At 39.5% G+C, this 26037-nt stretch overlaps 1 protein-coding gene across 4 annotated transcripts in view; it reads left to right on the top strand.

The window, feature by feature from the left end:
- WDFY3 (WD repeat and FYVE domain containing 3) overlaps positions 1 to 26037 on the top strand; it is a 150860-nt gene that overhangs the window by 85835 nt on the left and 38988 nt on the right. For all 4 annotated transcript variants that reach the window (XM_053940307.1, XM_053940305.1, XM_053940306.1 and 1 more), the window contains 17 exons: positions 2986 to 3163; positions 5813 to 6027; positions 7191 to 7303; positions 8640 to 8871; positions 10447 to 10547; positions 11311 to 11529; positions 13648 to 13829; positions 14870 to 15101; positions 15721 to 15881; positions 16972 to 17083; positions 17494 to 17684; positions 19116 to 19268; positions 20822 to 20895; positions 21003 to 21164; positions 22599 to 22693; positions 24393 to 24513; positions 25285 to 25502. In XM_053940307.1, coding sequence (XP_053796282.1) covers positions 2986 to 3163; positions 5813 to 6027; positions 7191 to 7303; positions 8640 to 8871; positions 10447 to 10547; positions 11311 to 11529; positions 13648 to 13829; positions 14870 to 15101; positions 15721 to 15881; positions 16972 to 17083; positions 17494 to 17684; positions 19116 to 19268; positions 20822 to 20895; positions 21003 to 21164; positions 22599 to 22693; positions 24393 to 24513; positions 25285 to 25502 — 2759 coding nt within the window. The remainder of the gene's footprint in view (positions 1 to 2985; positions 3164 to 5812; positions 6028 to 7190; positions 7304 to 8639; positions 8872 to 10446; positions 10548 to 11310; positions 11530 to 13647; positions 13830 to 14869; positions 15102 to 15720; positions 15882 to 16971; positions 17084 to 17493; positions 17685 to 19115; positions 19269 to 20821; positions 20896 to 21002; positions 21165 to 22598; positions 22694 to 24392; positions 24514 to 25284; positions 25503 to 26037) is intronic.

The following is a 26037-nucleotide window of genomic DNA, read 5'->3' as shown; positions in this document are numbered from 1 at the left end:
TGTTCTCCTTTATGGAAGCAGAGTAGGTGGGACTCCTGCGGCACGTGTTGGGATGGCAGTACGTGGCTTCCTCTCTGTTACCTAGAATGCATTGTTCTTCCACACCTGTGTAATTTGAATCGAGAACTACAGCTTTTTCAACTCTTTGATTGTTGTAAATTTTAGCAGAAATATGCTTTTTTTTTTTTTTTTTTTTTTTTTTTTTTTTTTTTTTTTAGGATATCTTGGTCCTGACAGGGTAGAGAATAGAATGTAGCTTTGACTTTTTAGCCATTATTTTTAAAAAGTTTCCATACTGATCACTCTTGGGGAACGATATGCAGAGGGTTTATCTACAGTAAATCTAACTTATTTCTTTCCAGATCAAAATGCTGTTGTAATTTTCATCAATAATTGTAGCTAATTATATAACTGAAGTTATATTAATTAATTATTTTCTATTATATATTTTAGTAAATTAAACAGATTAGACATACAAATGCATGTCATCTTGTGTACACTGCCTTTTTCCATTATCTGCTTCTTTTTTTTTGTTCCTTAAAGGAGACATATAAGAATGTGGAAGTATGGCTAAATTAATTTATTGCAACTTCTACCCTGACCCATAGAACTATAACATTAATATTTTGGAAGGATTTTGTAAGATCTGTTTTCTTTTTTCTGCGTAGAGATATCTTTACAAACTGGTTTTTTTTTTCCTGTTGAAGTGTTACAAGTTCTCTTTATATGGAAAAATTAAAAATAGAAGGTATTTTAAAATTACTTGAAAAGCTTTCAATAATAGATGCTTTAAAAAGATAATTTTTCCTTAGACTGCTAACAGGAAGCCTAGTCTGGACTGTATTGCTTTTTCAGTTGTGTGTAATGTTGCAGTCCAGGTGGTTTGAGACCAGGATCATATTTGTGTTTGTGACTCACTGTGAGCAATGTTTTTGTTATGCTCTCTGTGTACTACCATGTTTTAACCTCATAATTTACCTAACAAGGTGAATGTGATAGTGCAGATCAGTGTGCTTAAAAGTAAAATTTGTACTTAAAAGTGGACAGAATGTCTTAAGGAATGGAATTTCACTAGGCTTATGAGAATTCTTAAAGATAAATGGATATTTAGTCTTTTTAACTGCATCCTGTAAAACTGGCATTGAGATGCTCAAGGTGACATTGGAAAGAGGCTGCAGTTTTCTCCTTAAACGGAGAGCAGTGCTTTTAGGATGCATGAGAAAAAATTGCCTGTGTTCCAATTTCTGCAGTAAGTTAGGGCAGAGGCTTCAGATAGCATCTCTTTGTGACAGTATTACCATTTCTTACACTGTTCTTAATTCCATTTCTTTTTAAAAGAAACAGTGAAGTCTTTCTTACCTGCTAGATGTTTCCATAAGTGGTGAGGCTGACAGAGAAGTTTAGAAAATTAATGGCTTAAGGGTTTGTAAAAGACACTAGAAAAATTCATTTAGGGAGATCTTTTTCTTAGCAGTTGGTTTCAGTAGAATTGTCATATTAGTTCCTGTAAGCATTAGCTAAATGAGTAAACCATCGGTAATCTAATTTTTCTTGAAAACTCCCTTTTGAACAGTACTCTTGGGTTGTTCAGGTGCCAAGTTTTTGCTGATCTGCCACAAAGCTTTTCAGTAGGAACCTTTTTATTGGAACATTATTTATTGAACCAGTTTTCCAGCCAGCACAAGAAGATTGCAAGTGCTGTGCTTCCTGTTGTCCTGTTTTAGGCTGAATAATCCAATATCTCAGCCTTCCCCCATAGATGTGTTTCTTGCAGGGGAATTGGGCTTGGTGGCTGTGTTTAGGGCAGAATTGTGTTTGCAGCCTTCCTCATCTCCCATCTATGTTCTGTTTTTCCCAGGAGAAAGAGATTGCCTTGTTGGAAGTGTCTAAAGGGTGAGGAACAGCCAGTCTCAAAGTCTTAACTTAGGGTCAGGGTTTGAGTAAATTTCTATCACTGAGAACAGAAGAGAGGAAATACTTCTTTCAACTGATTTGATAAGAAGAAACCCTTCTTGTTTTGCTGTATTCAGTTGTAAAATGAAGGACATTGTGATCATCAAAAAAAAATTCTTACACATAATTTGTTCTATTGCTTCTTACAAATAAGTGTATGATAAATACTGTAGGCTATGGGTGATTTGGTTTGGGGCTTTTCTGGGTTTGTGGGTTTTTTTCTTGTGGGGGTTTCTTGTGTGTTTTGGTTTTCTTTTTTTGTGGTGAGCATGAGTCTTTGGATCTTGCTTTTGCTTCTAAAGCAAGATTTTGAAAGCATATGTTTAGTAAGCTGCTCATGCTGTTTGTGTTTTGAAACCCTTGCTGAAAGAAGAGTGGCATCAAGCTGATATCTCCAAGAGTTTCAATGAAGAACATGTCTGCATTTTTCAGGACCAGTGGTTGCTTCTAAGTCATTGTGTCAAATCCTCTTTTCCCTGGATCAGACTAAAGCATCTTCATGTAAAACCTAATGGCTGTAGCAGTCACAGAATTACTGAGAACATACAGATTGCTGGCATGAGTAAACACAGAGACCGCCCTTCTATTCCCCATGGCTGATTAGATTGCTGAGGGTTTTGCGATAGTACATTTCATGATCAGGTGTTAATGAAAAGCAAATGGGGAGACACACATCCAGAGAACAGGAGCATTGGTAGGTTGCTCACCGCAGTTGTTGTGTGCTGCCACTGCAACTAGAATAAAAAGGAGGCAATAAAAACAATCTCTTAAGTTCTTGAAACCATGTAGCTCCTGGGGAAGGCACTTCCAAATTCAAGAATGGTTGAGAAACTGAAACCTCTGCAGGCTGTCTTTAGGGAAACATGCCCAACAGGTTTGAGAAGAGGAACACTTGTTCTGTCTAACTGAGGGAAGAGCAAGGAAAAGGGAGTAACATCTATAGGCCAGTACAATTTTACAGCTGTTTAAAAAATGCAGAGCTCATAATAAATAGCTGGGTGTTGTAACCATGGGATGTTTTCTGTCCTGCAGGCACGCATATCATTCTGTTTCAACACCCCCTGTTTGCCCTCAGAAAAACATAGCTGATGTGAAACTCCAAACAGGACCCACGTCCATACAAAGCTCTGATGCAGTCATTATTCACCCTGGTGCTATGCTTGCAATGCTGGATCTTCTGGCTTCTGTTGGATCAGCTACACACCCAGAGGTAAGGGAAAAAAATGTGTGGTCTGAAGCTTTGGGAGTTGCTGGGGAAAAGGATGGCTGTGGGAAATAGGAAAGCTGGTGATGTCCTCTCATTTTGTGCTGAAAAACATCTATTTCACAGGTTGAGTTGTATAACTGGTGGCATAGATGTCTAGGAGGAATTGCTTTATTTCATAGGCTTTCTTTTGTTTATCTCTTTCAGACTCTTGTTAGTAATGTAAGTTTATGAAGTGGCCATCAGATAAGTTTCCAAGCACTGTGATTAATTCGTGTTTTCCCTGATGTATCAGGTATTAATGCACACTGTGAGGACACAGGACTGAACATCATATCTTGGACTATGCACACTGTTTGAAGTAGCTGAAATATGTTCTAGTTCTAAAGTTGTTCTAGTTGTTCTAGTTAAAGTTAAAAGTTCCAAATTTGTTCTAGTTCTGAAGTTGTAATGACTGCTTTGTACAATTCCCAACCCAGAATGTCTTCTGGTACTTTGTATATGAAGGATTTGTTGGACATTTTTGGAAGTTGCTTATGTATTTTTTATTTGAGATGTCTTCCCTGAAGAATACTTTTTGTTTAAAAAGAAATAATCATTCCAAAAGCTTTCAAGAATTACTGGATTCCTCTTTCTTGGTCTCTACTGGTCATGAGTGTGGTAACTTTCTGCCTTCACGACATAAATTTGACAATTATGTTGCATATGTCTTTCGTTTTGTAGAGGTTTATGGTGGTGGTGGGGAGCAGAAATGAAGCCAGTATGATCCAAGGGGAAGTAGTTAGCAACCTGCTACACAACTTAAACACTCACAGATCTATGGGGCTGATGGGATTTGCCCAAGGGTGCTGAGGAAGCTGGTGGAAGTGCTCACTGAGCCACTTTCCATTATTTACCAGTAGTCCTGGCTAATCAGGAAAATTACAGTTGGTTGGAGATCAGTCAATGTGATGCCCATCTACAAGACTGGCCAGGAAGATCAGGGGAACCACAGGCCCCTCAATCTGACCCCAGTGCTGGGGAAGGCTGTGGAGCAGATCATTACACATTCTATGCTGCAGCACATACAGAACAGAAATCAGGCTCAGCCAGCATGGCTTTCTGTAAGGCAGGTCCTGCTTAACTAACCTGGTCTCCTGTGGCAAGGTGACCCTCTTGGTTGATGAGGAAAAGGCTGTGGATGTCATTTACCTGGACATTAGTAAAGCTTCTGATGCTGTTTCCCACTGCATTCTCCTGGAGAAACTGGCTGCTCATGGCTTGAATGGGTGGACTCTTTACTAGGTTAAAAACTGGCTGGGTGGCCAGGCCCAGAGTGGTGGTGAATGGAGTTACACCCATCTGGCAGATGGTCATCAATGGTGTTCCCCAGGGCTCAGAACTGGGTCAGTTCTGCTTAGTATCTGTATTGATCTGGATGAGGGAATCAAGTGCACTCTCAGTTTGTGGATGGCACCAAGTTCAGCCAAAGTGTTGATCTGCTGGAGGGCAGGAAGGCTCTGCAGAGGAATCTGGACAGGCTGGATTGATGGGCTGAGGGCAGCTGTGTGAGGTTGCCAAGTGCTGAGCCCTGCGCTTGGGTCGCAACATCCCCAGGCAGTGCTAAGGGCTTGGGAAAGAGTGGCTGGAAAAGACCTGGGGGTGCTGGTCTACAGTATGAGCCAGCTGTGCCCAGGTGGCCAAGAAGGCCAGTGGCATCCTGGCCTGCATCAGCAAGTGTGGCCAGAAGGATCAGGGCAGTGATCATCCCGCTGTACTCGGTACTGCTGAGCCTGCACCCCAAATCCTGTGTCCAGTTCTGGCCCCTCACTACAGGAAAGACGTTGAGGTTGCTGGACTGGGTCCAGAGAAAGGCAGAGGAGCTAAGGAAGGGTCTGGAGCATAAGTCCTGTGAGGAGTAACTGAGGGAGCTGGGAGTGTTTTAGCCTGGAGAAAAGGAAGCTTAAGGAGGTTCCTTACCCCTCTCTAAAACTACTTGAAAGGAGGTTGTATCAAGGGGAGAGGCAGTCTCAACAAGTCAAACAAGTGATAGACTGAGAGGAAATGGCATCAAGTTGTGCCAGGGGAAGTTTAGGTTGGATATTAGGAAAAGCTTCTTCACCAAAATGGTTGTTAGGCACTTGAATGGGCTGCCTAGAGCACTGTTTGAATCACCAGGCATGGAAGTCTTTAAAAGACATGTAGATGTGGCACCTGGGGACATGGTTTAGTGGTGGGCTAGGCCATGCTGGATTAAGAGTTCAACTGAGTGATCTTAAAGGTCTTTTCCAACCTAAATGATTATATTTCTATGTTAAGTTACTAGGAATAGCTTAATAGTCACAAAAATAAGAGTTTCTAGTTCTGTCTAAGCTGGCTCTCTTTGCTGGTGAAAAGTAGAGGTTAGTTAGCCATTCTTACCTGAATTATTTTTCTTGACCATAGTTCTGGTAATCCTTTGTCTAACAAATTACCCTTTTTTGTACAGAGTGTTTCTTTATACAGATGTGCACACACACCCCCCAAAAACATACAAGTGCATGCACATATATTTAAGTATAGTTAATTTTCTATATTTATTGCTAATGGTAGTTTCTGTTATTATGTATAAAGCCTTTCTTCTGTTTTCCTCCTCAGCTTGCACTTTCTCAAGCCCTGTGCTGTTTTCTTTTTCAGCATGCACTGGATCTCCAGCTGGCAGTGGCCAACATCCTGCAATCTCTGGTGCATACAGAGAGAAACCAGCAAGTCATGTGTGAAGCTGGGCTCCACGCACGACTTCTGCAAAGATGCAGTGCTGCTCTGGCAGATGAGGACCACTCCTTGCATCCACCACTCCAAAGGATGTTTGAAAGGCTGGCCTCCCAGGCTCTGCAGCCCATGGTGTTGAGGTCAGAAGGATAGCCCTGAAGTTCAGTTGGACTGAAGCCTGCAGCCTGCACTGTCCCTGGCTCGCTGTAAATGGCTGGCAGTGGTAGAGAGCCTTAGTGACCTGATGTGGTAGAGATAGCACAATATCCCCTTGTATTTCTCATCAAATAGGTTGTCTCTTGACAGAGAGAGACTTTTTACCAGGGCCTGTAGTGACAGTACCACACAGGTTTTAAAGTTCAAGACACTGGATTCAAATTAGACATGAGGAAGACATTTTTTACAGTGAAGGAGGTGAGACACTGGAAGAGGTTGTCCAGAGAAGTTGTGGATGCTCCGTCACTGGTGTTGTTCAAGGTCAGGTTAGACAGGGCTTTGAACAGCCTAGTGTAAGTGAAAGCTGTACCAGCCCACAGCAGAGGGCTGGTACACGCAAATGACCTTTAAAGGTCCCTTCCAACCCAAACTGTCCTGGGGTTCTGTGATCTCAGCTGTAAGAGGGAATTTAATTGTATTATCTCCTACAGATAACTGGCTGGCTGACCTGTAGCCAGGACAGCTGCTCTGTTCCCTTCAGTGACATGTAGCTGTGTCAGAAGGGATTTGCAAGGAGCTCTCTAGCTCATAGTCACATTACAGGGACTTAAGCTTCCCTAGCCATAGACACTGTTACCCTGGGTAGCTCTATAGTGAGATACTATAGTTATCTAGAGATACAGGTGTTGATAGCTGTGAAATGATTCCCCCAACCAAATAGGACACACTGGTAAAACAAAGCTGAGGTTGCTTACTTCAGCCTGTGATCTGCCTCTCCAGAAGAGTTTAGCTTGCTGGACATGCATCATCGAATGTCCTGATGTTCTCCTGCAGAATGCAGCAGCCTCCTGCCAAGTTTTTTAATGAAGAGAAGGGAATTATCAAAATTGCTTTATTTTATGATAAATTACTTTTATCAAAATTGCTTGATTACTTAAAATAGTGTCAACTTTTGAGAGCATGTGTTCCAAAGTAAAATTGTTTTGAATGGATCAAATATGGATCATAATTATGCATGGGATTATTTTCTTAGTAAAAAGTTATGCTTATTGCAAGCAATTACTGTCTTTTTTTAAAAACTGCTGTTAGATTTATATAGATAAATAAATAGAGAAAATGACTTCCAATTTTTTTTATTCTTTCTTAGGGAATTTTTACGCTTGGGAAATCCTTTGAATTGCGGAGCCTGGGACAAAAAGTTGTTGAAACAGTACCGAGTGCACAAACCCAGCTCACTGAGTTTTGAACCAGAAATCAGAAGTAGGTGCTGAAGTGCTAAAAATGTGTGTAAATAATGTTTCACTCATGTCCCCCAGTTGCATACCTATTTAAAATTTTTAGGTAAGCATTCATAAAAATCCAACTTTACCCCAGCTTTGTATGAATGTGAAATCATCAGAACAATTTTAGAACTGGAAAAGTTCTAAAACCAAAGGGAATGTAGTACTTATATTGAATATATATATCCAGCAAGGATTATTACAAGTTTTTATTTTAGGAACAGTAACTGTTAAATATGGTAGTAGTTTGTTTTTAAGTCTTGAGTAGGTCCTGCATTTATAGTTATTTAACATCATTTTTTCTCAGCTACTTTCATGAGCACGCAACAAATCATTATATCTGTGTAGTATCTCCCATGTATTCAGTAAGGTGTCAGATAAAATAACTGCTCAATCTCCAATTATCCATGAGTTGTAGAGCTTGGGAATGGCTATTCCTGTAGTATAGGAGAGTCTCAATAAATTATAATACAAAAAATTGTTGAAAAGTTTCTAAAGCACAGGATATTTATTTCTGTGTGTCAGCTTGGTCATTGTATGGCTGGCTGTAACATATTAAAAATACCTTAGTTGAAATTTTTGAAGTATTTAAAAGAAACTAGAAAGTATCTTAGATGATACTGATTAAGCATTAAATAATGAAATAAATAAACAAAATAAATTAACTGAATTCATGTTATATTATCATGTTCAGTAAATTTTAAAAGAAGGGAGAAGAAGAGATTAAATTTCTCTTGGCCAGTGCTCCATTTATTTATATATGTATATATTTGCATTAAGGTATTATCATTGGGAAAAATAAACAATGAAAATTATTAAAACATGAGACTAGAAAGTTTTTAGCCTAGGAAAGAGAATGCAAAGCTACCTTCTGAACACCACAAGTTATATTAAATCGCCTAAGCTAAGTCTACTTTCTGCTCACTAAGAGCTCTGAGACTGCATCTGAAAAGCACAAAGCAGAATTTTCCCTACCTGTTAAGTCAGTTAGCAGAAATGCATCTGAAGAGGAGCCTCTGCAAAAAGGACACCGTGCTGACATGAGGTAATGGGAGGGCCTCTTGGCTTTACCACAAATTTTCCTTGGCATCTTGTGCAAGATGCTCATCTTTCTGCCTTGGTTGAGCATTTTTATTATCAAAGCAATTGATAATGAGCTGCCCATCTCATTATCTTACGAGAGGCTGAACTAGCTGACGATGTGTGACAATTCAGCTATTCCACCAGACTTGGAAGGTCCAAATAAACAGCCTAAAAATGCCTCCCTTTGCAACGCTGTATTGCAATGCTGTGTTGTTTCTTGGCTTCTCCTGTAGATAGCATGGTCACCTCCATGGAAGGTCTGGGTCCTGACAGCGTCTTCAGTGTGCACGAGGACAGCCACTATCGGATAAGCAAGAGCCTGCTCAAGCCAGCAGAAGGAAGCACAGTGCCCCTGACCAGAGTCAAGTGTTTGGTCTCCATGACAACCCCACATGATATCAGGCTTCACGGATCATCAGTTACGCCAGCATTCATCGAGTTTGACACATCTCTGGAAGGGTTTGGGTAAGGTCCTGCCTTGCTCTCGAGTGTTTGCTTACTTCCTTTTCTCCCAAAGGAATCCTTGTAATTTTTAATAGACTATTTGCAAGTAAGGAGCAAATGAACTCTTCAAAGAGGAGAAAGGAATGCTTTGAGTCACATAAATGTCCACTTTCTTCCTTTCTCATTCACTAATACCTTGATAAAAAATGCTTGCTTGCTATGTGTGAAAGTGAAAAAAAGAAGTATGTATCATTGATGGGACCCTCTCAATTCTGGGTTTCACATCCCTTTTAAAACAAAGGAATGGCAACATACCCTTGAAGGGTTGCTGAGATTTCTGTTTGACATTTAGATAGTACAGGTATTCTGAGACCCACTTAAAATTGCTGAAAAACATGAAAATGTGAAAATGTATCAGAAATACAAATGAAGCAGACAAGTGAGTTCATGACATGATGAGCAGACATGACGAGTTCATGAGCAGACATGAGGGTAAATAACTGAAAGAAACTTAGTATTACTAACTGGAGGCATAGCCTGGATATCATGCTTAGCTCATTTTTTTCTTTTAGCACTACTTACTTATTTTTCTCTCTAATTAAGCACCTGCTGAGTGATGCACTTTTTGAGAATCATGCAATATGATTTAACTATTCAGAAGATGTAAGCATGACACTGTTCTCAACATCTGTTTAAGGAAAATGTTTGGTCTTTTTGGTTATAAAAATGGAATAGAAAAACTTGAATACTTGGGAGCTCTGCTGCTGTCCACATTCTCTTTTCAGGTCTGCAAAGCAAAGATGCAGCTCCCATTTTCCATCTAGCCTTTCCATACGGTACAGTCAGGAAGAGACTTATTTTTTCAGTAAACAAATATTACTCTAAGCTGTGTTCTACATCCTTTGTAAGAGAGAAGAAAAGAAAATTGTCTGGACCTAAGAACTTGAACTAGGCTGGCAGAATGAATTTTCATTTTGTTTGCTTCCGGAGATTTGTGGATGCTGGTAACACATCCAGAAGTAACTCACATAATGCAGTTGTGACTTCTTATAATATCAGCAAGTCAAGTAAAAAGGCTTCTAAAATAAATTTTAAGAAAAATCTAAGAACTTTTCTCCTTATATTGATTTCCATTGTGTCCACAGCATCAGTGACTCTTGTAAGGACCAAACATAGCTAAGTTGATGGAATATTAGTGTGAGAGTATACTTTATTAAGATAAGAACATCATTGTCTGCAGTTGCCAGATCCTTTGACTATTTAGCAGTTCCAGTCTCTTTAGAAGGTTCAGAACAGCTCAAAGGCTGCTGCAAGGTGCAGGTGCCCACAAGGGAACATCTTAGGCTATGGAACCACATGGACATGACTCTGTACCTTCAGAGCAAAGGCATACACTGCCAAAGTTCTTTGTGCTAGAGATAATTTAGACACACAGTGAGCAATCTTGAGAATTAATTCCTATTTTTCATTACTACATAAAATCACAAAGCTTGTGTGCTTATGATGTATTTTCCTAAGCCATGTTTTGTTTGTATTGAACTCCTCTTACACTGACTTCCATGATCTGCAGTGTGTTACTGGTCTTGTTTTTAACAGCTGCCTGTTCTTGCCAAGTCTGGCTCCCCACAATGCACCTACAAATAATGCTGTTACTACAGGACTTGTTGATGGTGCCGTTGTGAGCGGAATTGGAACTGGTGAGTACTCTAGTATGACTGGTAACAAACAATGTTTTGTATCTGATGTTTAGTTCTCTTAGACTTCTTGAGTAGTCTTGAACTGATAGTATGGTGTTGGATGCTGTGCACCAACAATCAAGAACTTCTTGTGTCTTTTTTCTCTGTGTTTCTGTTGCCCCCAAAACAATGAAAAGCAATATAAAATATAAATGTGTGATTGCTTTAAAATGCAAAGCTTAAAGTAGAAGGCTAAATTGTAATCAACCAAGGCGTATGAATAATAACCCAGATGCATTAAGAAAAAGTTGAGGTTGCAGTGTGTAGAGCATAGGAAATGTGGAATGAATTGTAATGCCATACTTGTGACTTTGTTCTGCTGAATCCTTGACTGCATTTATTACAGGTGTAGTTGCACACACCATCACAAAAGCCCCATCTAAATTGTTTGCCATCACTTTTACATGCTGTTGTGGATTATTCACCCTACAGGAACCTGGAATGCTTAATTAGAAGCTGTGGGGTTCATTGAACATGGTCACTTAGTTAAACAAGTGTAAAAAACTAAGGTGAAGGCTTACTGCAGTAAGATAGAATTAGTGGGAGCATCCTGGGATATTAAGTGGAGTCAGATGCATGTGGTGGAGAGATATTCCCTTAACAGAGGCTTCTTCAGCATCTGAGAAAACACGGCTAGTATTAGCTGAGCTGATATGAAAAAAGGAACAGGATCAAGTAGGCATCCTAAGTGCAGCTGTGTAATGGGCTTTCTTTTTATTTTTAGGTGAAAGGTTTTTCCCACCACCATCTGGTTTAAGCTACTCAACTTGGTTTTGTATTGAACATTTTAGTACACCTCCCAATAACCATCCTGTGAGACTCCTCACTGTAGTGCGGCGTGCGAACTCCTCGGAGCAGCATTACGTCTGCCTTGCCATTGTCCTCTCAGCAAAAGACCGCTCACTGATAGTTTCAACTAAAGAAGAATTGCTTCAGAATTATGGTAAGAGTTGTGCCACGTTGTCAGCTAATGTTGGCAGTATTATAGGGATGCAACGGTGAGTTTATTTTAAACCCACTATCCAGAAGAATTGTGCGTGATGGAACTTTTGTTCCTGCTTCACCAGTTCCTGATTTTTTGACAATGGAAAAATGCAAAATGTAAACATGAATTTATGGAGCTTTTAAAATTTCCAAAGAAGATTCGATGTCTGTATATAAAAGAAATTTTTTTGCCAAAACCCCAGGTAATACGTATTCAGGGGAGGGATTACATCATTGATTTTGAAAGGTTTTGCCTTTGATGTATCTTGTGTCATTTATTTTAGACATCATCTCTTTAAGTCTTGAGGTGCAAATTTTAACTGTCTTTGCTTTGAAGAAGTTTGGAAATAAATAGTAAACTAATAGGTTGAAGGCTTTTTCAGTCTGGATAGTCCCAGTACTGGAGGGTTTTTTGAAGGCAAGCAATAATTCACTTCATGTTTTAATGCTGTGGTCAGTTTTCAGAAACAGTTTGTATCTCCATTCAGTATCTGTGACCAAAGGAGGAGTTACAGGAGGTGTAGTGAAGATCTAAGTGAAGCTGGTGATATCAGTAAATTTGCTAGAGAGAGCTATCAGTGCACTCAGGGACTTGAGGATGAGCTGTCTCCTGTCTCCAGCCTTGTCCTCCATCAGAGCCTCCAAGAGTGGTTGGTTTTGACAGGCTGTTACACAGTGAGTCTGTGGAGGAACTGAGAGGAGCAGGCCAGCCTTATGTGTGTGTTTCAGGCTTAGCTCTTCACCAGACCTGCCCAAATGGTTGTCAGAAACCTATTCCTGCTTCTGTTGTTTACTTTTGAGTAGGCAGGACTAAAAAAAGAATTTATACAACTGTTGTTATTATAAAAACCTCCCACAAACAACTAAGCGGACTGTTAGCATGAAAATAAGGAATAATCTGTAAGCAGACATTAACTGCAGCAGTGTCTCTTGGTAGAAGTCAGGTTCAAAACCTGAAACTTGAGAGCTGAAAACATAGAGTGTAAAGTAGGAATTAAACCCCCTAAATTGCAAAGATACGGAGAGTGCTTTCTTTCTCAGAGGACCAAATTCTTAGAGAATGAAGCAAGTTTATCTTCACAGTAATTACTTTAGCCTGCACTGAAGCTATTGTTCATATGTTTTTAGTTTAGTGAGCATCTATAATCAAACTCTCTGGAAGAGATTGGATTTGAAAACACTTTGTCAGAGAAGATCTGAAGGTTTCTGGTTATAAGGACTGTTTTTTACTTCAACCAGGACACTTTGCTTCACTCAAGTGCTACTCTCTTGTGTCTTAAGTCATAGTTGGTGGTGTACAGTTGAGTGCTGAGCAGGTGGGGACCTGGATAACTGAGACTGGAATTGTTGTGCACAGCACAGGGATTGGAAGTGCTGACAGTCTCTTGTAAGAATAAATGGAGTGATTTAAGGACCCTTAATGAGAGCAAGAATTGTGCTCAGAGATGTTTGGCTAAGAAAAAGAACTTGAGATTATTTTTGTATCTGAACGTTACTTCAAAGTACTCTGCTTTTAACATTTTCCTTGTGCTGTTTCTAAAGAAATGAGTGTTCTCCCTGTGCAGGCAGCTTTTGTAGTAAGAGGATTAATGGTTTCTTGTCCTTCAGTATGAAAGAATGAAGATGGATCTGAAAAGTTCATGGTTGAAACATTCCCTGGGTTTTGGGGAATTTTTTTTTCTTTTTTTCTTTCTGTTGGGACAGCTTTTAAGTAGAGTAAGGGTCATTTCTGTGATGCAAAAGTGGGAATAAAAAGTCTGGGAGTATGAGTATCATCCTCTCCACAGTGTGAGAAAGGTGAAAAATAGCTCTGTGGGTTTGGGGACACATCTATTGGTTCTTGGTGAATGCTGTTGTAGAAACTTATTTAAGAAAACAACAAAAAATCTTTCTGTGACTTGCATGGCAGCATGAGAAAGTAAAAACTTGAGCCAACTATTAATTCCAGCTAAAATTTCGAAGGGAGAGGAGAAGGTGAGAAGTAAAATACAATTGTCAAAAGTCTGAATATATCCTGAGATTTTTAAGCTCTTGTAACATTTCTGCTGGTGCCCACTAACTGGTGCTTTTCCTTTAGTTGATGACTTCAGTGAGGAATCATCATTTTATGAAATTCTTCCCTGTTGTGCCCGTTTCCGCTGTGGTGACCTCATTGTGGAAGGTCAGTGGCATCACCTAGTCCTGGTCATGAGTAAAGGCATGCTGAAGAACAGCACAGCTGCACTCTACCTCGATGGACAGCTTGTTAACACTGTTAAGGTAAAATAAATCTTTCAGCTATCATTTTTACTGATTGGAGTGATTTTTTTTCTCTGTGCAATAAAAAAACCTTACAAGAAAAAAGAACAAAATTAACCACCACCACCCTGTCGAAAAGGTGATCACCCTGAACAGAATAGAAAAAAACCCCAACCCAAGCAACAAAACAAAAAACAACAAGCAAACACCACATTTATTTGCAAAGGTCAATGCCTCATTGTCAGGTGGAAGAAACTGCGGAGAGCAGTGAAGAGCACTGTGGACCTGTCCACTGAGCACAAAATATTCCCAAGCTGTAACAGATATCCAAACATCATTTGACAACTGGCAGGTGTGGGCTTTAAGGTATAAAGCATAACCTGGTGTGGGGTTTAAACTAGCTAATGTTACTGTACTGCTGTAGGTAAAACAACATGTTGACTTTCAAAGTTTACCTCCCAGTATTCCTTTTGCAAGAGGGGGACTACAGTAAGTTGTTATGCTGACAGCTGTAATATTTGAGTGTCTATGTAGCTATCTCTCTGGCTATGCATGACTACATTTAATAAATACTAACAGAATTTTTAAAATGTAAATAGAAAAAAGCCTGTGAGGTTGTTATTGTCTTTATATATTGGCCCGGATCTTACTCGTGTATTTGTTTAGCTGAAATTTAAAAGTCTTGCTGAATTTAGTTCATCACATTTTCACTTTAGCTTGAAATGGTGTAATTTCCAAAGGCTGGGGAAGAAGAAACAACACTACTTTGAGCACCATGTCTTTAGAATCAAAATACAACTTCTTTAGGCAGAATTCTCATGTTCTCCTTCCGTATTTCCATACACACCCTCATCTTTTGATAGCCACTTCTGGTCTTCACATTTCCTTTCTGTTTAAAGTTCTTCACTGTCTAGTTCAGTACAGTGTCAGAATACCCTGCATTACATAGCAATCATTTGATACCTCTCCTGGCTTGCAAAACCATTTTTGGACAAAATTCCTGATCTTGTCACAGTGCCCTTGCTCCCTCACTAACTTACCTGTGTTTTGCTCCCTCACAGCTTCACTACATCCACAGCAGCCCCAGTGGCTCTGGCTCTGCCAACCCCCCCGTGGTCAGCACAGTGTACGCCTACATCGGCACGCCACCCGCACAGCGCCAGCTCTCCTCCCTGGTGTGGCGCCTGGGCCCCACGCACTTCCTGGAGGAAGTGCTGCCTGCCCCAGGGGTCAGCACCATTTACGAGCTGGGACCAAATTATGTTGGGAGCTTCCAAGCAGTTTATGTTCCATGTAAGTACAGGTCAGGTGGCACTTGGTAAATTGGGCTGGCTGTGCTGAAATTTTGGTGTGCATACTGGCAGAACAGGTGAGAGAGTGTGCCAGGAGCAGGGAGGAAAAGGTTGCTCTTCACAGGAGGAAGATTAGTAGCTGCTGTTGAAGAGGATGATAGGAATCCAAATTCTTGTGCTGAGATATAGTAGAAGTGCTTGTATTCCTCACTTTGGTTTTAAACCAGTTGGAAAAGTCATTATTCATACTGTATGTGAAATTTATTTCTAGAAAGTGAAATCAGAAAAGATACAAAATTTTAAAGATATGGTTATGTATTCTCTTTGAATCTTGCATCTCTCATACCATTCCAAGGCTGCTTTCCTATCAAACTGTAGTAAAAAACCAGTTGTCACAGGCAAAGATGCAGATTTACCAAATGTTTCTCTGGCTTTTGATTGCTTTTTCCTTCAGAAGGGATGGGAAGTTTACAGCCTTTAGGCTGGACAATATCACATCTCAGCTGTTTGCTAAATCTTTTTTTATACCTATTCTGCAGTATAAGTTCTTAAGGTTTTACTGTTCAAATTAAAAGAAAAACAATGCCACTAATGAAGGGAACTTCTATTTTGTCTTTAAGGTAAAGATTCAAAGTCGGAAGGAATCAATCCATCGCCAGTATCTTTGGTACCAGAAGAGAAGGTCTCCTTTGGTCTCTATGCACTGTCAGTTTCTTCATTTACAGTGGCAAAAATAAGGAAAGTTTACAACAAGTTGGATAGTAAAGCTATTGCCAAACAGGTATGTTGGGAAATCAGTCAGCTAGTGTGTATGACTTTTTCCTTTCTTTTAACTTAGCTCAAGACAATTTGCTCAATGCAGCCAGGAACAATCTAGTCCAATCCCCCTCCTGTGGGCAAGGACACCTTTCACTGTGTCAGGTTGCTCAAAGTGCACTCCAGCCTGACCTTGAATGCTTCCAGGAACTGAGAACTCACAGCTTCTCTAGGCACTAGATGGCCAATCTTGGGGCCTTCTATGATGGGGTGACTGCATCAGTGGACAAGGGAAGGGTTACAGATGTCATTTATCTGCACTGCTGTAAAGCCTTTGACGTAGTCCCCCACAACATCTTTCTCTCTAAATTGGAGAAAGAAAGATTCAGTGGGTGTTAAGATGTATGAGAAAGTGGTTGGACAGTTGCATCCACTGGGTAGTGGTCAATGGCTCAGTGTCCCAATGGAAACTGGTGACAAGTGCTGTCCCTCAGGAGTCTGTGTGGGGACCAGCATTAATTAATACCTTCATTAATAACAGAGAGGGATCAAGTGCACCCTCAGTACATTCACTGAAAACTAAGCTGAGTGGTGCTGTTGACACACTTCAAGGCCAGGATTTCATCCAGTGGGATCTAGATGAGTTCCAGAGCTAGGTGGGCCCAGAGAAGTGAGCCAGTTGGAAGCTCATGAGGTTTAACAGCACTAAGCACAAGGTGCTCCACCTGAGTCAGGGTATCAATCCAGGCTGGGGATGAGCAGATTTAGGGCAGTTCTGCTGAGAAGAACTTGGATGTGCTGGTGGAAGGGAAGCTGCACATGACCCAGCCATGAGCATTCACAGCCCAGAAAGCCAAACATGTCCTGGGCTGCATCCAGCTCTGGGGTCCCCAGCACAAGAAAGACATGGACGTGTTGGAGTAAGTCCAGGGAAGACCACCAAGGTGATTAGAGGGATGGAGCATCTCTCCTGAGAGGAAAGGCTCTCCTTTAACTGGGTTTGTTGTATGTTACTCGTGATCACAGTAAGAAAATTCGTAAGTTATGAATTTTAGGCTTGCATAAAAATAGCCTCTTCCCGTCAACCCCTGCTGTTTTTTTCTTGTTTTCTTCAGCTGGCAATTTCTTCTCATGAAAATGCCACACCTGTGAAGCTGCTACATAACTCAGCAGGGCATTTGAATGGACCAGCACGCTCCCTTGGTGCAGCTTTGATAGGGTATTTGGGTGAGTTGAGTACTTAAGAATTATTATGCTTTGAAGTTATTAATTACTTGTCAGTAAGAACTTATGTCTAGAAAATAAATCACGTGATTGATGAATGTTAATGGTGCATTGTATTTATTGAACATTTTTATATTTTATGGATATACTATTATCTTTTTTGCTCACATGAGTTGTTTGTTTCAGTTTGATTCATTATTATGAAAATATATTCAATTAGTTTACCTTTGGTCATAAACTATTGTTCTATATTTCCTTCGCTTCCTGTTCTGAGGTGTCATAATTCTTCTAGTAACATTCTTTTTATAATTCAAGTACTGCTAAAATGAAAATTGCTTTCACATTTTCACAATTATTTCTTACAAAAATTCAATTTGATAATATTTTAATTCATTTTCTCTGTCTGTGCTCAGGAGTAAGAACATTTGTCCCCAAACCTGTTGCCACTACACTACAGTACATTGGTGGGGCTGCTGCTATTTTGGGACTTGTAGCCATGGCATCAGATGTGGAAGGGTTGTATGCAGCTGTGAAAGCCTTGGTCTGTGTAGTAAAGAGCAATCCACTGGCCAGCAAAGAGATGGAAAGAATCAAAGGTTATCAGGTATGTACGAAATGTCTTAAAACAGACTAGGCTGATTGAATTGAATTTCACTGTTGTCATCACAGTTCCCATGGAAGTGTCTTGTGTTGTAACCTGCATTTCTCTTTAAAAGTTTCTTGAGCTCTTGGTTAATTAACATATATTAATTGTTTACAATGTCTTTTAAAGGAGAGGGTGAAAAGTTTTTTGCTAAGCCCTTGTGCACATTTAGCTGCATTGCTAAAACTGAGCCTTCAGTACCACCATGGAAGAGCACAAAAAAACTCTTTTCTTGTGATTTTGAACCCACCCCTGCAAGCCTGGGAGCTTGTGTCTCTGATGTGCCAAGAGAAAGGTTAAGGACACATAAAAAACCCAAACAAGTGAACTCCTAGAAGCATCCTTTTAAGGAGACTGCATGGATTTTGTAGTTAGTGATGCTGTTTCCTTTCAAGCTGAAGACATTAATTCTCCACTGGGATGGGGAAAAGACAATCACTTAAGCAGAAGGATGGTTGACTGATTTGAAAACGTCTTCACATGAGCAATGCATTTTATGTTTCTCATGAAGGCTGCTTTACTGAAATGGAAAGTTCTGTGGTTTGGGCTGTGTATTTACAAACCTTGAAATGCTAATGCCTGGTGCAGTTACATCAAACATATCATTCCAAGGAGCCTGGTGCAGACCTTGGCTTACTGTGACCAAACAAGTCCAGACAGTGTCCTTCTTGTACCATGAGTAGTCAGTGGATCATCACAAATGACCTTACATTCCACTTGTACTGACATCAGTAAATACAATGTGGTTTGAGGGAGATTCCCAGAAATCTGTATTTCTTTAGTGTTTCACTGAGGATGGTAAAGCTGCACAGGCCAGGATGTTGAGTGTTTAAACAAGTTTGCTTCAGAAGAAAAGAGACTATAACGTTAAATCTGGCAAATGGTTCTTTCCCAACCCAGATTATAAGAAGTTAGAGCAGAAGCGGGGACTGCAGTCATGCTTAGGGGAACAAAGCGTAGCAAGAAAAAAAGATGCTTATTCATATTTATGTTACTTCTTTTCAGTGCCAGAGTACCTTTCATTTGGGCATGCAGTGCTCTAGGCCTGCTCCATTTGTCTGCCATGTTTAGGATCCCAACTGCTTGAAGATCTGCTGTCTTAAACTGACTGCCAAAGAGCTGAGAGTGGTGTGTGTGTCCCTAATCCTCAGGGCCTAGATCCTGTCTGTGGTGTAAACAGATGTTTTATGAGCTGGAGAGCGTCCTGGATATGCCACTTTTGTAATGAACTGTACTGCCACTTTCAAACTCTTTCATCCAGAGTATTAACCAGCAGACATACTTTAAGGCCTTCTCAAAAGGGGCACAGGCATTTCATCTGTTTTCCTGCATGCTTAGACAACATTGCTGTGTGCGCACAGGACTAATTCCTTTTCTGTTTACTTGTTCAAGCTGCTGGCAATGCTGTTAAAGAAGAAACGGTCCCTTCTGAACAGCCACATACTCCACCTGACCTTTTCCTTGGTGGGAACTGTTGACAGCGGCCACGAGACATCCATTATCCCAAATTCTGCTGCCTTCCAGGACCTGCTCTGTGATTTTGAAGTATGTGGAGCTGCACAGAAGAGTGATTATTATGCTGGATAGTGATTAAGTCAGATGCTGATAGTGTATGTTAAATATTCAACAGTAGCAAATTAGGCTGTTATCCTGAGAATGTCCTGTTATATAGTACAGTAAAGCAGCTGAGCAGCAAGATTATTGGTAACTTTTCCCACTGAAATAGCTTGAATCACTGCACAAACAATGGATGGGTGCCACCGGTGTTTCTTCTTTTTGTTGTTTTAGAAGACAACATTCTGTAGTTTTTTGTTCCTCAATTTCTTTTCACCTGTGTGTTCTACTGCAGTACATTTATCAAGGCATGAAAAGTGCCCTAAAAACACAAGTAGGAGGTAAACGTTCAACACAGCATATGGGAATCGCTTTATCATACATTTCCTGCAAGGTTATTAGTAAGGGAGTGAAAATTTTGTTTGCATGACCTATGAAATACTTAAATGTTGTGTTCAAGTAAGGAAAGTAGCAAATTTCAGAGGGAAATGCTAATGCAGTAGAGACTGATAAAAGATTCCCAGAACTTACCCTTTGGTGTGTGCTCCTTTGGCATTATCTGTACCTTACATAGACTGACTAAAAGAATTCTGACTCACATACATTAAAGTAAGTAAGTAAAAACCCTGCTACCACTGCTAAGCCAGCTATAAGTTGCTGACTTAATATTGGAAGTCAGTTTTGCACAAATGACTTAACAGACTTAACCACTTCCTCCTTTTAGATGTCTATTTGAGTATTTCAAAGAACTCCTGGAAACCTTATTTAGGAAGAAAGTCTGAGATTTTGGCTATTGTTTTTTCAGTTTTTTGATGGTTGTTTTAATTACTTACTTTATTCAGAAATCAGTGACCCGAAGATTTCACTTAATTTGGATAAATTAGATGTTCTTATTCATGCAGAACAGGGAAATTAAAAGATTTGTTCTCATCATTTTAAATTATAAGATTAGAAGAAAAGCAAAAACTAGAATGCTTTTCATTTAAGCCAGTTTTATACACCAGAACACAAGTATTAATTATGCTTTGTTCAATAGCAAATCAGTTTTAAGATTTGCAGTTGTAACTGTGAGCTTTCTTGTCTTCTATTACTTCTATTGATTGAACAATTGATATTTTGGGGGTTTTAGTAGAGAATCTAAATAATTTAAGTGCAGGTGATGCTAGGTGAAAAATAAAAGCAGGGAAGACCTTGAGTTTAATCTTGGTGGAAGGTAGTAAGTTAATTTTATGAAGACATAAACCTTCACCTAAACAAAATTAATTTAACACAGCCTTGCAAACCCCAATAGCTCCTTTGGAGTCATTACACTGTCGTGCAAAAAGACAAGGATGTGTGACCTTTTGTCTAGATCTCTTTATAAGTTTTCAGCATGGTACTCTTACAGAGAATATTTTTGGAGCCAACGTGTGGTTCTTTGTGCCCAGGTAAACAGTCATATATATGAGTGATTTTAGTATCTTCATAACCTTTGATTTATTAATGCTTGTTTTTAACCTGCAAGTTGATTTGTGTACAAAAAATACTGATTTTTATTATTTCAGGTCTGGCTTCATGCACCCTATGAGCTTCATCTGTCATTATTTGAGCACTTCATTGAACTCCTCACCGAGTCAAGGTACGAGCTGAACTGATTCAAGCCTAGTAATGGAATTTACAGGATTAGTTTATATTTAGAGGATACTCCAATTCTAAATGGCTGTCTCATTTCTTTTCTTCTTCCAGTGAAGCAGCAAAGAATGCCAAGTTAATGAGGGAATTCCAGCTCATCCCAAGACTGCTGTTGACTCTTCGAGACATGTCCCTGTCTCAGCCCACTATTGCTGCGATTAGCAATGTGCTGAGCTTTCTACTTCAGGGCTTCCCCAGCAGCTATGACCTACTCAGGTAGCCCACACCTGGATAATTTTGTCTTTCTTGGGTCTGTTACCTTGGTCAAAAGTATTTCATGGTCATACTGCTGAGGAGTGTGTGACATGGAATGCTCATGGACTGATTTTTTTTTTCCCCCCTATGAACCAGATTGAACTAGACTTTAGCAATATGTTGAAGCCTCGATTTGCATGTGATTTTCAATTTGTACTGACCAAGCACAGTTGAATGGTCAGACTGGTTTAATGTTCTGCTGGTGAAAAGTACAGGTGCTGAGCAAGCCCTTCTAATCATGTAAAGCACTAAGCATTCCTCCTGAATGCCACTGAATATTACTCGACACAGGCTAAAAAGATATTTCTGGTTTAAATGCAGTTTTGATTACTATCTTGAATGCAAGGTTTAGTTCCAGATTTTTTCTTAATCATCACTGTATAAAAAGATATTTAAGGCTGTCAGATATAGTGCTACTGATTCTGACTGATGAAAATTACACTATTTACTGCAATTCATATGTACAGGAGTGTTTTAAATGCTTTAAGAACAGTTTAACTCCTTGATAACTTGAGTTTTTTCATCTCTTATTTCATTATAATGGAAATGGATAAAATATTGTGGGGTTTAGGAGCTCTTTGCATATGCATGGTCATGTTTGCAGCTCCTTACTTTTAAGTACAATTAAAGGTATCAGAAGTCTCAACCTGAGCATCTTACCTGTCCTTGTTTTAATTATACAGGACAAAAAAATAATGATTCAAGAATAAAACTATTGATTTTATGATTAGATTATTCTAATTATTATTTTATGATTAGATTATTCTAATTATGATTAGAATAGATTGTAAACCAGTGTTCAGTGTTCTCCTTCCTGGAAATAAAGAATGAAAAATGTTGCATAACTTGGGAAAAGTTGGGCTACCTAGGGGCCATTTCAGGTTAGTTGCAGAAGAAAGAGGAATATATTGCATTTCCTTTCTTGGAGTGGTACATCAGTGTCTTATCATGGAAAACCATTACCCTGTGTTACATGACCTCAAGCTATAGGCATAAATGTTCTTCCAGAGTTGAGTAACCACTGTTTTGATGTAATAATTGTTCAGCTGTAAGGGGTTGAGAATAATGTTTTGTTCTCCTTTAACTTGAGGTATTCCTTTTACTAGGACTCAACGGTATCTCCCAGTTCTGTTTCCTGAATCCTTTCATTTTCAGGGTCCTTTACCTGCAGACTTGTCTGCAAGTATTCTATTAATTACTAGAAATTAATTTCTGTTTGGCTAGTAACTTTAAATGAAGACCATTTTCAACTATCTTCAGATGTGAGAAAGCTGACATTTTTGGGTATCTCCCTGTCACTGGTGTCATGGTTTTATATTTAAGGTGAATTATTGATAGGTGAGAGTGCGTTGACATGTCATATCAATGAGTGATGTTTTTTCTGTATACATCAAGGTTTGGACAGTTCATCTCTTCCACTTTACCTACATTTGCAGTCTGTGAGAAGTTTGTGGTCATGGAAATAAACAATGAAGAAAAGCTTGATAGTGGTAAGTGTTGACAGTACTTAGAAGCAGTGAATAAAATACATTGTGGTCTCTTCTGTGCTTGAATACAAAAAAATGTAGAAATAGTGTCATTAACAATGTTGCAATATTGTTATAACCTGGCTGCCAGTTAGTGGGGCTTTAGTTTTCAGTATTGAGTGCAAAGCAGAGCACTTGGAAACTTTTATTGTTTCCTTCATTTAGCACTGTATGGTTTTGTTCTCTTTCCTCCACTTGCTCCTTCCAATCAGCTGTGCATCTCTGCTTCTTTGATGGAAAAAGAGGGGAAAAAAAACCCAAACAACTGGTTGCTAGGTGCATCAGCCCTCCAGGTGTGAAAGAAGTGAAAGAATTAGCTAAGACAGACTAGTAACTTTTTTTTAGGCAAAAAAAGAAATTTTACCATCCTTCAATAATTCTTACGCTGAACTGTTTTGAGACCATTTTTACTCTTATTTACCTTGTGCAATTGCATTTTCAAACAGTCTCCATGAACAGAAATGTTCTAGTCCCACAGTGGATGTCAGCTAAATAAATAGAAGGATTATCCAAAGAAGCTCTGTTTATACATCTCTTGGGAATATACTGGTGCAGAGGGACAAGTGAGAGAGATGTTTCTTCTTTTACAGTTAGTTATATTGGTCTGGTGGGATTCATCATCATTATCTTCCTGTGCCTCACCTGTTCCTTTTGAATACTTTTGGTTTTGTGGTCTCAAAGATTATTAAATCTGAGCTTTTTAGTGAAAAAGAGGGTATTGGGTATTGGAGAGAGATCCAGATTGGTGTTCCCACCCATGCTAACAGCAGTGTGAGCTGCTTTTTGCCTACATAGGGGACTGAAGAACCTTGGGGAGAAATTCAGGGTGTGGCAGAAATGAAAAGAGAAGCTTTTGAGGCAAAAGGCATGAGATTTTTAGGCTACTGGAGTTCACCACTTCTGTAGGATTTATGCCACAGGAGATCCTTTGTGTCCGTATCTTGTGCACAAAACCTTGGTCCAGAAATTTTCCATTTATCTGTCTGTCTTCATTTTTGCATATAATGCCTCAAGCTGTGCTGCCTTTTTTTTTTCTTTTTAATAACATAAAAGCAGGGTCCTCCTTTGACAGACCAATATAAGCTACAGGAAGAGGGATTTGCAAAATAGTTGTAAAGTTAGTCCTGAGCTGCATGGATTGCCTTCGTTGCAGTAAATGTATTTTTCAACTGATGATGAGCTTGGGGATGTGTTGAAAGAAAAGGAGACTAATTTTTCTCTCTATTTCTTAGACTTGGAGGGATTTGGGAAGTATCAGGGTAAATTCCTTATGACTTCCACGTCTCCCCGCAACCACTCCACTTTCAAAATGCAAAATGTTTATTTAATTACCACATTTTGCAGTTTTGTGAGAAGGGAGGGGTGGGAAGTAAGGGTGACAGATAGTGACCACCTCAGTTCAGATTACTCTCTGAGAAGCTATGATTCTCTTTTACCTGTTCTTCAAGCTCCTGAAGTCTGTGGGACAGTGATAAGGAGGCACCAGACATTTCTCAGCCCTGTATTACAGGCTGCTTGCACTTTAGCACAGCTTCCTTGGAGCCTGAGTGGGGAGTCAGTTTGTATTTGCTTATGTATGGAATTTATGAATAGCCTTTGAAATGCCCAAGTTCTAAAATCCTAATTTTGCCTCTTTTTTTGTTTGGTTTTATTCAATATTTAGGAACAGAGGATGATTTTGGAGGACTTGTTTCAGCTAATCTTATTCTACTGCGGAACAGGCTTTTAGATATCCTTCTGAAACTTCTATATACATCTAAAGAAAAGACAACTGTTAATTTGCAGTAAGTACATAAAAACCCTTGAGGCAGAGAAAAGATTTTATTTCAAGGGGAAGAATTATATAGCCTCCCTTCAAATCACTAGTTGAATTGCATCGTTTTATAGGAAATGTTGAATGATTTATGCAGATGTTACTGAATTACTCCCAGGTATGCTAGTAGAAATGGGATGCATTATTAATTTTGTTGTTTTCTCTCAACTTCATGTGTGGCTATAGAAAAATAAAACCTGTCAAAGAGAAAACTTCTGATTTTAGAGAAGTGGGATGGTCAACTTCCCATTTCGTGGAGATCCAGAAGCTTCATTAGGGGTTATCATTAAGATCATCAACCCTAGAATGACCCTTAAAATTACAAAAAATTACAAAAAGCACTTTCAAATGTTCCCAAGTAACTCTTCCCGTAATAAAAACAAAGAAAGAAACAATCTTCCTTCATTTTTTAATACCCATTCATTAAGAAGACATATGAAAACTTCTTGTTCAACAAGATGATTTCAGTTCAGAATTCCATATTTGTTATCAAAAGCAGCAATTGGAGAAATCTCATGCAATGGAATTAGTCCCAGGAGCTGTATTTAGTCCTTCCTTTCTTCTAAACAAACGCACATTACCTGTTTCATATAAAGAGTTGATAAATGATATTACTTGTTTGTAGCAAACTTAACTACAAATTTGCTCCTAAGGTTTACCCTGCAGTGGATGACATTGATTTTTGCTGTCTAGAAGGAAACTAAATGCTGTAAAATGTGACTTATTTTTTCCCTTCTCTTAGGGCTTGTGAAGAGCTGGTCAAGACACTGGGTTTCGATTGGATTATGATGTTTATGGAAGAACATCTTCATTCCACCACAGTCACGGCAGCCATGCGAATTCTCGTGGTCCTGTTGAGTAATCAGTCCATCCTTATTAAGTTTAAGGAGGGTCTCAGTGGCGGAGGCTGGCTGGATCAGACGGATTCTGTCCTGACCAATAAGATTGGTACTGTGTTAGGTAGGCATCTCAGCCCCTCAGGGCTCAGGGATTGCTGGGAGCACCTGTGCTGGGGTGTTGAGCTGTGGGTTATTGTGGGGGTGCTGTCTGGCTGAGGCCTTTCTGTTACTCTTGTCTATGCCGCCATCAGATGCTTCTGCACTTCATTTTTCTTACAAGCAAGAGTTTAGATTTCCTAGGCAAAAGGGGGTGGTTTTACAAAGCTGGCATTAGCTGACGTGACACAGATGTCATTCTAAGTCCAGTTTTGGTGCATCATATGTAGCTAATTGTTTTTTTTCTCTTACCATCAGGGTAAGGTTAACTGTGTCCAGTGGGCAGGCATGGCTGAGCTACATGCAAAGGAAGCATAGAGCAGCACTTAATGCACAGACTAATAAAGATTCAGTAAAATTTGCTTGTTTGTTTACTTTTAATAGTTAATTGTGCAGCGTTATATCTGAGCTGCTTTGACTAGTGAGTGCTGTGTCCATCAGATTTACCAATTTGAATTTTTGCTGTCTTGAAAATTTCTGTGCTCACAATATGATTTCAG

The sequence above is a fragment of the Vidua chalybeata genome, chromosome 4 (assembly GCF_026979565.1).
Source record: "Vidua chalybeata isolate OUT-0048 chromosome 4, bVidCha1 merged haplotype, whole genome shotgun sequence".
In the NCBI taxonomy this organism is placed as follows: Eukaryota; Metazoa; Chordata; class Aves; order Passeriformes; family Viduidae; genus Vidua; species Vidua chalybeata.
The sequence above is the reverse complement of the archived record's forward strand: the minus strand, read 5'-3'. Positions and strand labels throughout refer to the sequence as shown.